The 11737-nt window shown below is 39.8% G+C and overlaps 1 protein-coding gene across 1 annotated transcript; it reads left to right on the top strand.

Annotated features, from left to right (window-relative positions):
- The first annotated feature begins 561 nt into the window (after positions 1-561).
- LOC113963063 (protein tyrosine phosphatase domain-containing protein 1-like) lies at positions 562-9662 on the top strand. Its single transcript, XM_027673855.1, has 8 exons — positions 562-785; positions 2538-2618; positions 2841-2959; positions 3686-3823; positions 4506-5716; positions 6450-6635; positions 8213-8323; positions 9089-9662. Exons 1-8 carry the CDS (start codon positions 562-564, stop codon positions 9203-9205), a joined length of 2187 nt encoding a protein of 728 aa, XP_027529656.1. The 3' UTR covers positions 9206-9662.
- Positions 9663-11737: the final 2075 nt, after the last annotated feature.

Below are 11737 nucleotides of genomic sequence, written 5' to 3' on the forward strand. Positions count from 1 at the left end.
AAGTATATAGTCTAATATATATAAAATATAGAAATAATATTTATATATAAATATATATTTTTATATATATTTCTGCTGTTTGTAACTTCATCAGTTTAAGGTTGAACTGATGAGTCTGAAATATATATTTTATGTATTTCTATATATTTATAAGTATATAGTCTAGTCAATATCTATATAATATAAACATTTATATATTTATTTATATATGGTTTTATATCTTTCTGCTGTTTGTAACGTCATCAGTTTAAGGTTAAACTGATGGGTCTGAAATATATATTTTATATAAGTATATAGTCTAATTATATAAAATATAGAAATAATATTTATATATAAATATATATTTTTATATATATTTTTTCTTCATCCGTTTAAAGTTGAACTGATGAGTCTGAAATATATATTTTATATATTTCTATATATTTATAACTATATAGTCTATTTAATATCTATATAATATAGAACACATAATTAATATTTTATTGTAATATATATATTTATATCATTCTACTGTTTGTAACTTCATCAGTTTAAGGTCGAACCGACGCTTTTAAGGCAGGGATGAATTTCCAAGCTTGCCTAATAACTCAGCCTGGCTCTCCCTGTGTTGCAGGAGGCTCGAGGCGCCCCACAGCCAAGTACACGAAGGTGGGGGAGCGGCTGCGGCACGTCATCCCCGGGCACATGCAGTGCTCCATGGCCTGCGGGGGACGGGCCTGCAAGTACGAGAACCCCGCCCGCTGGAGCGACCAGGAGCAAGCCATCAAAGGGCTCTACTCCTCCTGGTGAGAAGCTGCTTTTTTGGTCTCCAATCAGCTGCTGCTTTCTGGGTGCATTCCTCCCATTGTGGGGTTCCATTTCCGACGGCTTGAGGTGGATAGGGAAGGGGTTACTCCAGCTCCAGGGGTTTCTTCAGGGTCCTGGACGCATGGAGGGGTTAGGTGCTCACCCCTCCCCACACCCACGTGTTCCCATGGCAGCCGGAGAGAGCACACGGGACTTGGAGAGGAGGCGAGAGAGAGTTTATTGATGGGGTGGTTACATTTATAGGGTTTTGGAGGATTCAGAGAGTGACCAGTTACGGGGTCAGGGGGTTTACAGGACGCCCAATCGCAGGAAAGGGTTAAAAGGTCCAATGAGAAGACTTCTTGATATCTTCTCAGGACATTCCTGAGACAGAGATAAGAACTGGCCATGGGGGATTTTGGGAAGAAGAAAGCACGAGCCAGCACAGGGACCACAAAAAGCCATTTTGAAACACACTCAAAGCACAGCTTCCCATACAAGGCAGATTCACTGCCACACTGCTTGACTGGGAATTAGAGTCAGTAATCACCACTGTGACAGCCCAGTAATGATGAGTAATGATGAGAGTTTGGTTCAGATCCAAAGGAATAAATACTTATCTGTCATGAATTATAAAAAAACCTGGGCTACAGGCTAAGGTGCAAATTAATTAAACAAGTTCATAAATCATAGAATCATAGAATAGGTTGGGTTGGAAAAGACCTCCAAGATCATCAAGTCCAACCCCTGATCCAACTCCAATTACTATATCATGGCACTAAGGGCCACATCCAATCTCTTTTTAAAAACCTCCAGGGATGGTGAATCCACCACCTCTCTGGGTAGGCCGTTCCAATGCCTAGAGTTGAAAAGTAAGAACACTTAGGGCAGATGAAATAATGTGGGTGTGTGTTCAGAGGGACATTCATGTGCAGCAAGAGTCACGTGAAGTGAATCTTTGCATTCTTACTGGGTTTAGTGGCGGTCTGAAAAATAAAACCTAGACACGATTCCAGTATGGGGAAAACTGGAATACTTTATTGAACACGAGAACACAATTTAAAGGCATCTGGGGCTGGGCATGTTAATGAAGGGGACAACCTATGTTAATTGGGGAGTTGCACAAATTTTTGCTGCAGTTTCCAAATAGTTAATTTTCCTTCTAGTAGGATTACATGGGGGATAGAGGGATTACAGGGGTTTAGACATGATTTTAACAATCATCTCAAAAAGTCCTTTCTTAATTCTTCTTGGAGCCAGGTTTATATCTCCGGGTTGCACATTAGCAGGTCTCAGGACAGGGGTCCAAACTTCTTGAATCACAAGGTGTTTGCCAGCCTTGTCTTGCAAGGTTTGTGATTCAGATTTACCGGGCCTCCTTTTGCTGAGAGCTGGCTTTTGTCCCCTTCAGGGTTTGGCTTTTTTTCAGACAGCAGATAATTAAAGGGCATTTACAAACCTTAAAGTCCAAACAGGCATCTGGGTCCAGATTTCTGTTCAAAGGAACTTTTACTTATGTCATGGCATTTAAACAGTTCCAGTAATGGTCTTTTGATAATGTTGTATCTGGATCAGCTTAGTAAGATTTACCACTAATACTATGGGATAGTGGAATTTTTTAAAAATTCATTTCTAATTAATCAGCAAGGTATTTCTGTCTTTCTTGAATACAACAGTATTCTTATTTTGGTAGACTCATACCCAGCAAATTATTCATAACCACATTATTATCTACTTCTTTAATTTCTCAGGATAACAGATAACATCCTGGCTATGGCTCGACCCTCAACAGAATTAATTGAAAAGTACAACATTATTGAGCAGTTTGAAAGGTAACAAATTCAGTCATTATTTATTGTAAGTATCACTAGTGTAATTCCTGATCCATTTTCTCTTTCAACATAGATTTGGATTGTTGATAAAGATCCTTTCATTTTAACGCTCTGCAGGTAAAGATTTATTCTCCACTAAGAACAAATGTGTGTTTCAGAAAATAAGGGATAATGAGATTTTGGCTGCATGTAATACTTTGACTCATCTATTCCTTCCTTAAGATATGGCATAAAAACCGTAATTAACCTCCAGCGTCCTGGGGAGCATGCGAGCTGTGGGAATCCTCTGGAACAAGAGAGCGGCTTCACCTACCTTCCTGAAGCCTTTATGGAGGCTGGAAGTAAGTTCCCTCCTGCTGCTCTTCCTCATTAATTATTGACTTTGGCACTTAAAGGTATTTTTACTTGAATCCCTGCGTGTTAAAAGCAGCTCTGTAAGAAACGTTGCACAGAATGGGATGTAAACATGAAACTTGGCAAATATAATCAAGAGCAAATAAGACATTATTGAAGGTCATGTATTATGTGGAGAGAGATGTAGGGTTTATGTTCAGCTGTTTAAAATAAAGAAAGGACAACAGTCAGTTAAATTTTCCTTTTTCTTCTGTGTTCACAAATATATGAACCATTAATGGTGTTTCAAGTTCTGGTACAACTCATGTTTTCTTATCTAGACTATAAAAGGTTATTTCATGTGAGGACAAGAGAGAAAGTGCCTCTCTGTAAGAAGCAGGTGTTGACTGAAGAAGTGCTTTTATTTCTAAAAAAGAAAAAATTACCCTCTCCCTATATATAGCTCAGTAATCCTGCTCCAATCACTCAGTTTTGTTACAGCTTTTACATTCTGGCTGAACTTCACTTTGACAATTCTTTGCTACCTTTGTGTATATTTTAATACAAAAAGAGAAATGGGAAAATAATCTCTTGCAAACAAGATGTAGTCAGATTTTAAGCTCCATTATGCAGTTTTAGTACTAAAATTTATTATTAGTCATCTCTGCACATAGTACTACGCAGTTCACATTCGGCACGGCAGAAAATCACTGTCTCTCCTCTTTTTCTTTTAGTTTATTTTTATAATTTTGGATGGAAGGATTATGGAGTGGCATCTCTCACTACTATACTTGACATGGTAAAAGTGATGGCTTTTGCCCTGCAGGAGGGGAGGGTGGCTGTTCACTGCCATGCAGGACTTGGGAGGACAGGTATGTGCTCTACTGCAGGGTCAACACAATTGTTTTTGTAAAAATGCCAGAAAGTCTCTCTGTAAATCATTAATAATTACATTCTATATCATTGCTAGATGTACATCTATAAAATGGTTAAAAGTGCTTTGTCAAAATGTTCTCAATGGCTAGAGGAGATCAGTTTTAGTATATTAAAAGCAGAAATCTCTAAGTTTAGAGAATTTTTTAATGTGTATCACGATTCCATTTCATTTAAATGTGACAGATGCTTTTGGGTGGGAAAAATTCACCTGGTACACTTTCATTGTCCAGTATTTATTACACATTCACAAACCTGCCAATCACTGTTAGATCAGGTAGATTTGGTGGAGCAGCTAAAATTCCGTTTACTATTTTCAAGCCCTTTTTGCCTGTGTCCTTCCCATAGAAGCCCCCATTGCTCCTGTGTTCACAATGTGATGGAACTCTTGGAGATGCTGTGGTGAGCAACTAGATCTCACTGGAAGGGTAGTGAGAAGGGCTTTACTATCCTGTGGTTCATCAAATGCAACTATGATTAAATAACAGCATCATGTAATAGAGTGTCTTTACCTATATTAATTTCTATCCTATATTTCCACTGAGTATTTGCTTTGGTCTGGCCATTCTTTAACTACTGTATTTTTTACTGCATTTTTCTTTAACTATTTGTATTTTCCAGGTGTTCTAATAGCCTGCTACTTAGTTTTTGCCACAAGAATGAGTGCTGATCAAGCAATTCTTTTTGTCAGAGCAAAAAGGCCTAATTCCATCCAGACCAGGGGGCAGTTACTGTGCATCAGGGAATTCACTCAGTTCTTGGTTCCCCTGCGAAATGTGTTTGCCTGCTGTGAGCCCAAGGCTCACACAGTGACCCTGTCCCAGTACCTGACCCGGCAGAGGCATCTGCTCCACGGCTACGAGAGCAGGCACCTCAAACACGTGCCAAAGCTGGTTTACCTGGTCTGCAAATTGCTGCTGGACTTGGCTGAAAACAGACAGGTGGTAGAGGCAGAGCTGTTGGACATCCCAGACCTCTCAGCTGAGATCGAGAAGACTGTTTCTCAGTTGGTGTCCACACAGCTCGACCAAGACCTTGCCAGGCAGGACAGTGAGGTGTCAGACTCATCCCACACCCACTCCTCTGCTTTTGAGATCCAGGATTCTCATTGCTCCCTGGGTCATGAGTGTGATTCTTTCTGTAAAAGAAGGAATGTCGAATGCCTTCAGCCTCTTACTCATCTGAGAAGGCGTCTAAGCTACAGTGAGTCAGATTTAAGGAGAACTGAGTTTCTTCTAGAACAAGACAACGCTGTCTGGACAGTGCCTGCTCAGATATTGCAGTGCAACAAACTCAAGCAGAACAGTGGTGAGGAGTGTTCTGCCACAGGTGAACCGAAGGCCCAGCTGGAATTACACAAAGAAGCCTTAGTGCGCAACACGTGCATGTTCTGGAGCCAGGGCAGGTTTAATTTGGACGGACGGAAAGATGGATCCTCACTGTACCACAGAAGGAGCTCCACCAAAGAAGTCCAACGCAGCAGAACCTTCTCTTCAGGCCTCGCTTCCATCCACAACGCCAGGGAACCCGGAATGCCGAGGCACAGCTTGGCCAAGGAGGTTGGTCCCAGGAAGGACCGCAAGACTAACATGTATGGCAGGACAGTCTACGCCTCCGAGGACTCTGAGGAGTCTTCTTCTTCTTCCAAAGTGAACTTTTCCATTGGATACGAAAGCCAAGGTAGCAGAGATGTGTCGGAGACAATTCCACACATTGTTGTGCAGTCAGAATTAAGTCCGGAAGCCCGAAGAGTTTTGGCAGCGAAAGCACTTGCAGATATAAATGAATTTCTGGAAGAGGATGAAGTGAAGCAGAAGGTAGAAATATGGCAGGTAATTTTTAACTTGATTCCCTCTTATGGGTTTCGCATATTTCACCTTGGTTAATTCCTAGAACGGCAAAAACACCACGTGGAGCTTTGAAGTGGCACATTGGGACAGCAGTTTGTATGTGGTTCAGTAAATAATTGTAGTTGTCAGTTATGGGCCAGCTCTTTCACAGGCTGGCAAAATGCACCTACGACTTCTGGTCTGTAGCAGGAGGGGAAAAGACCTCATTTCAGGTTGTGTTCCTTCATTTTTCTACCTAGGGAAAATTGATGCCATTATCTGTGCTTGTAACTTGGCTGCTGGTAGCAAAAAACAGCACAGATTTTAAGGTAGACTCGTGTTGGTTTTCATCAGTGCTTTCTCAGAACTAATCAGAGGACTCTGTGAGTAAAAGAAAAAGAATTTAGCAGAAACTAAATTGCTTATCCTCAGAACTAAATCCTCCCAGCAACATTTGCTTTGAAGTTGGAATGCAAAGCTGGTTTATGTATTCCAGTAGAGTACTGGGAGGTTCTCAGCTGCACTGTTTATGTCATCCTTCCACTTAAAAGAATCACTTGTATTACTGCTGATTAATGTTGATACTTTGGAAAAAAAATACAAATTTTTTTGGTAACTTTTTAGTCTTTTCCTGTTGAAACATAAGCAGCCAAGTACTGCTACAGTCAAAGGGAACGTTGGCAGTGGTAAATAGATGATGCATTTCCAGTTTTGTTTTGCTTTCTTTTGTTTTAAGAAAGAACTGAATTCTCGAGATGGAGCTTGGGATAAAATCTGCACCGAGAGAGATCCTTTTATCCTCTGCAGCTTGATGTGGTCCTGGATAGAGCAGCTTAAAGAACCTGTTATATCCAAAGATGATGTTGACATGCTGGCAAAAAATTGCACAGAATCACAGGAAGCACTCTACTTGCTGAGAAAGGTAGATATTGGATCTGTCAATTCATTCTTTAACTTTGGGAAGGGAATTGCACTTTTAAAAAGCCCTTTAAAAATCAGGATGAGAATTCATTCTGTATGGAATAGTAGGAGTTGTAATCAATACTGTGGTGATGAATATTACAAGAAAAGTACCAGACACAGTCCTTGAACACCATCCAGTAGCAGCTCAACTTCAGCACATTTCCCTGCAAATTCTGCACCTGGAGATCCAGAGGCAAAGATGAGAAACCTTTGCTCTGTGACTCCATGGATGGCTTTTGTTATGTCACAGCTGGCAGCTGTACTTTATGCTTGTCCTATTTGCTGTGCAAACATCTTAATCTGGCAGCTTTGGAAGAGTTGGGGTAAGGAACAGGGAGAATCTGCTAATTCAAAGAAGCAGAAGCCAGGCCTAATTCTTCTACAGAAGTTAGAACTGTGGCCACCAGTGTTGTGAAATCCCTGTGAAAAATAGGTACTTGTAATCCAAACTGTTTAATTGTGCTTTCCCCAAAGGGAAAATAAATTTACGAGGTAAATTTACAAAGGTAGATTAAAAAATAAATAAAATTCTCCATTCTTGATCTCTTAATTATACAAATTAATTTCCTAATTCGTTGTGAATTCTTTGTTTCTGAAGTATTTTTGAAGAAAAGAGAGCCCCTTTTACTTTTCCAGATACCCAAAAATGCAGCTCCTAATCAAGAGGTGGTCAGAACTTCATGTGCAGTTACCATCTTCATGACATGACATTCAGAGTTCCCAAGTTTTTCTAAAAACATCATGTTTCTTCCTCAAGAATTCTTCCACTCTATTGGAGTTTTAACTTTGTATTTATATTAAATAAAAACGGCTTGACACCTGCTATAAATGATTGGGAAAGGAATAATAATTTTATATTTCCTTATCTCGTCCTGTATTATTTCAGAATCCCACAAGAGCTGTGTTGGCAGGGAGCTCTGGACATCTTCTGGTCCAACTGTCTTGCTCAAAACAGGTTTGCCTACAGCAGGCTGCTTGTATGGTGGATGTTCCAGTGCCTTAATTAAGGATGCTCTTAAGCTGGAAAAGAGATGGGAAGGAGCAGCCACAAAGACCTGTTGCTCCCTTTGTGCATCCTTGCTCAGGAGTCTCCCTGCCAGCTTCCTTTAGTGGTTATGGACACTTGGAAGGACAGAGAGAGATGCAACATCAGCCTGAGTTAGATGGGGAAGGAGCCCTAAACATGGCATTTTGGGCTACAAAGATAAAATCTCACCTATTCTATGCCAATTGACATGAAAGTTAATGTTCATGGAGGGGATCTTGAAAACTAAGTCTCCAGATGCACATCTGACCTCCTCGAAATTCTCAGAGCAGTTTGTGGTACTTGAGAGGGGTTTTTTCCATTGCAACTGAAATAATTATGTAAAGGCTCTTTGGGCTTGTGGGAATTCCCTCCCCAACTCCTGCACCTGAAGGTTTCAATACAGGAAGGCACAGCCTGATATTTAAACAGCAGTTAACAAAACCTGCATGTTAAAATGTTTTTCGTGGAAATATTTCTTCTAATGAGCTGCTGTTCCTTTCACCCACCAGGAGCAGTGTCAGACTATCCTTTGTATTTTACACTGTGTGGTGAACTTGCAGATGCTGCCAGGTGATGTGGAGGAGGCCTTACTTGCTCGTGCTATTAAAGCTTTCACCAAGGCAAGTAACCTTTAATAAATGTCCATGGCTTTGTATTTACTTGGTTTAAATCACAAAGGGCTCTGTGAGAAAAATTACAGTAATTCCTTCACACTTATTCAGTTCAGAGTTTACGTTTTATAATAATCAGCCTACATAAAGGGTAGCAAATATTCTCAACAAAATAAAACTCTGTCACTACAGCCTTAATCCTCGAGTCTCCTTTTTCTGTTTCTGGACCACTGCCGGTTCATGGGCATCTTCAAATTAGGGAAAAGATCATTTTTGAGTGGTGAGGCTAACTAATCACTGGGAGTAACTTACCAAAGGCTTTGGTAGCTTCTGTACTAGAAGTCTTTCCATCAGATTAAACCATTTTCTGAAATTACACTGCAATCCAGTTACGTTTCAGACCTGTAATGCAGGATGTGGATAATAACTTCTGCTTTTGGGATCATCCAGTAACAGTGACAGGTGAAGCTGTTGCTCAGCTCAGAGCTGCTTTCTTTGCAGATTCAGCCAATGAAATTTGAATTTGAACAGAATGTTCACCATGCTGCTTCCTAATCTCTTGTGTCACCTCTTAAAAGTCATGACATTTCTCCTTCTACTAGTTTGTTTCAATGGCATAAAACTGAAAACACTTAGTGTGAAGCACTCCATCATCAAACACACACTTTCTTTGATAAATCTCAAAGCCACTTTTTAAAATGTTGGGCATCTGCTTTGGGTTTTGCTGTGTGATATCTATTTAACAACTGAACTGAAATTTTTCTCTTTTATTAGACAAGCTTCGATTCTGAAAATGGACCGTATGTTTACAATACCTTGAAAACTGTATTTAAACAAACACTGGAAGAAAAAAGGAAAAGGATTAAGGAAGGAATAGAGAATCCTTCTTGATTTCTGCAAGCTCTGCCGAAGCATTAGATGGGCCTACCAAATTATTTTGCATTTTTCAGCTACTGTATTTTGTGCTACCTGGCATGATCTACCTAACTTTAGGTAACAGTAATTATTAACAAATCATTTTATTTTTTTAGAGGGAGTTTTGGTGACAGTTGTTCAATCTACACAGTTTTAAAGAAGAGCTCCTGTGTGACCATCTTCTGTAGCATTTGGTTTTCAAGCACTGTGCTTTTATGTTGTGAAGGGTTCTGTTCTCAAACGTGTTTATTGATTTAGAAACCTCTGTTGTTGGCGAGAAACATTATTTTCAAGTTACACCATTGCCATAAGTTCAGTGCCATGATACACAAAGGTTTGACGAATTGGGTTAATATTTATGGATTACATATGTTTACATTAATGTTATTTCATTTTACTTTGCAGAAAATAAATATTGGCTGAACCATTGAAACTGCTTTTCCTTTTAGAAATTTTAAAATAAGGCAAAGAATAATAATGGACAGATCTTGAGGTCTGCTATTGACAGCGGGCAATATTTTCCTTTAGATCTCTTAAATAACGGTAACCAATGTGTTTCTAAAAGGTGTTGCAGGAGAGAAACACATTGTGTTGAGTATTAGTTATCAAGCCTTTAATTTAGACTTTTTCTGGCTAAGAAAGCTTTAAACTGTTTTTAACAGGAAATTGACTGTGGCATTTTAAGTGCTTAGAATAAGAGTAAAATGTTACCTTATTAGCTAAACTTTTATTGATCTTAAATGAAAAACCACTTCATTATGAAATCTTAATAAGGATATAATTCTGTCCCTGCTTACGTTCAGCAAAAACTTGCACAAATAAGTGTAACATAATAATACTAAAAATAATTAATCAAAAACTTATTATCCGCAATACACTTTGTAGAGACCTTTTTATCTAATGAGACAGAAACAACTGGAACATCATCATAACTGCAGTTTTGGATTACAGCCTTTGGCTTTGGACTGGAATGCCAGTTTCCAGGATCAACAGTTTATCCAGTTTGATATATTTAAGTAGTTAAACAAGAATCTGTCCTTTTCTGAAATATTTTTATTCATTAATGTAAATGACTAATATTTAGAGATAAAAATAGAGCGGTTTGAAATAGATATAAATTACACATGCTTCAACTGTTGCATGATTTTATATGAAATTCAGATCCATACAAGTACTTTGGCAGAATCATCCTAAAATAAGCACACTTGAAAGGAAAATATCACATGTGAATCACATACACAAACCCAGCTTTGTAAAGAGGGAAGGCAACATGGCAAGCAGTTTCACATTAGCATGCCTTAGCAGTCAGGCTTGGGAACACTAAAATGCATTTGCAAGTGTCTTAGTTTCCCAAGAAATTCTTTGAGTTTATTACAGTTAACAGCTCCAAAGAGCCAGCACCAATTCCTGGTGCTATTTACTTTAGCTGTGTATTTTAGCTTTTTATTTCTACACCCCAATACACTTGGGGTGCAGAAACCAGGCCAGTTTTGTTTAAGTCAGTGTAATGAACAAGGGCTTTCACAAATCATTAGCTCCAGCTAGAATAACCTTTCTGAAGTTAATGTCAGGTGTTGGCATTTGAAAAATTGCCGACACACAGCCCATGTGAATGGACAGTGTAGAACTGGGCACTTCTTTATTTAGTACGTTTTTTGGTTCACTGACAAGTGTGTTTACAATTATGGCCAAACTGGCCACCACATCTGGTTGAACCCATCATGGATAAAACCAAAAATAGCCCATCTGAATGAATACTCAAACCTAAAAACTTGAGTAGCAGCCTCTTAATTAATTTGTAACCCAAGTGATGCAAATCGGGGTGACCCAATTGTAGCCTTCCAGTACCTGAAGGGAGCCTCCAAGAAACATGGAGAGAGACTGTTTATAAGGGCTTCAAAGTGACAGAAAATAGGTTTAGATTAGATCATTAGGAAGAAGTTCTTCCCTGTGAGGGTGGGGAGGCCCTGGTACAGGTTGTCCAGAGAAGCTGTGGCTGCCCCATCCCTGGAAGTGTCCAAGGCCAGGTTGGATGGGGCTTGGAGCAACCTGGGCTGGTGGAAGGTGTCCCTGCCCATGGCAGAGGGTTGGAATGAGATAGTCTTTAAGGTCCCTTCCAGCCCAAAACAGTCTGTAACTCTGTGATGATTCTATTAAATGTTTAAACAGCAAATACTCCTTGTCACTTCCTCATACACAGCTCTGTGGGACAGCCTTGCACCTGTGGGTGGTGTGTGGGCAGATTTCTCCTCACACTCATCAGGAGCACTGCCTTGCATGCTGACACTCAAATCCTCACCAAATCCTGCTGCAGCAGGATGGCAATGGGCCAGCAGCAGGATGGGACAGGAGGACCCAGCCTGACTCTACTGATTTTTCTGTTCTTCCACAAAATTCCCCTCCCATTAGAAGGTCACCTCCATATCAGCAGCAGCCTCCCGTGCAACAACTAGTGCAGTAAATCACTGAAAACTTGCTATCTCTATTGAGACTTTCCCTGAAGTCACA

This window comes from Neopelma chrysocephalum, unplaced genomic scaffold (genome assembly GCF_003984885.1).
Source record: "Neopelma chrysocephalum unplaced genomic scaffold, ASM398488v2 Primary Assembly neopelma1_187902, whole genome shotgun sequence".
Lineage (NCBI taxonomy): Eukaryota > Metazoa > Chordata > Aves > Passeriformes > Pipridae > Neopelma > Neopelma chrysocephalum.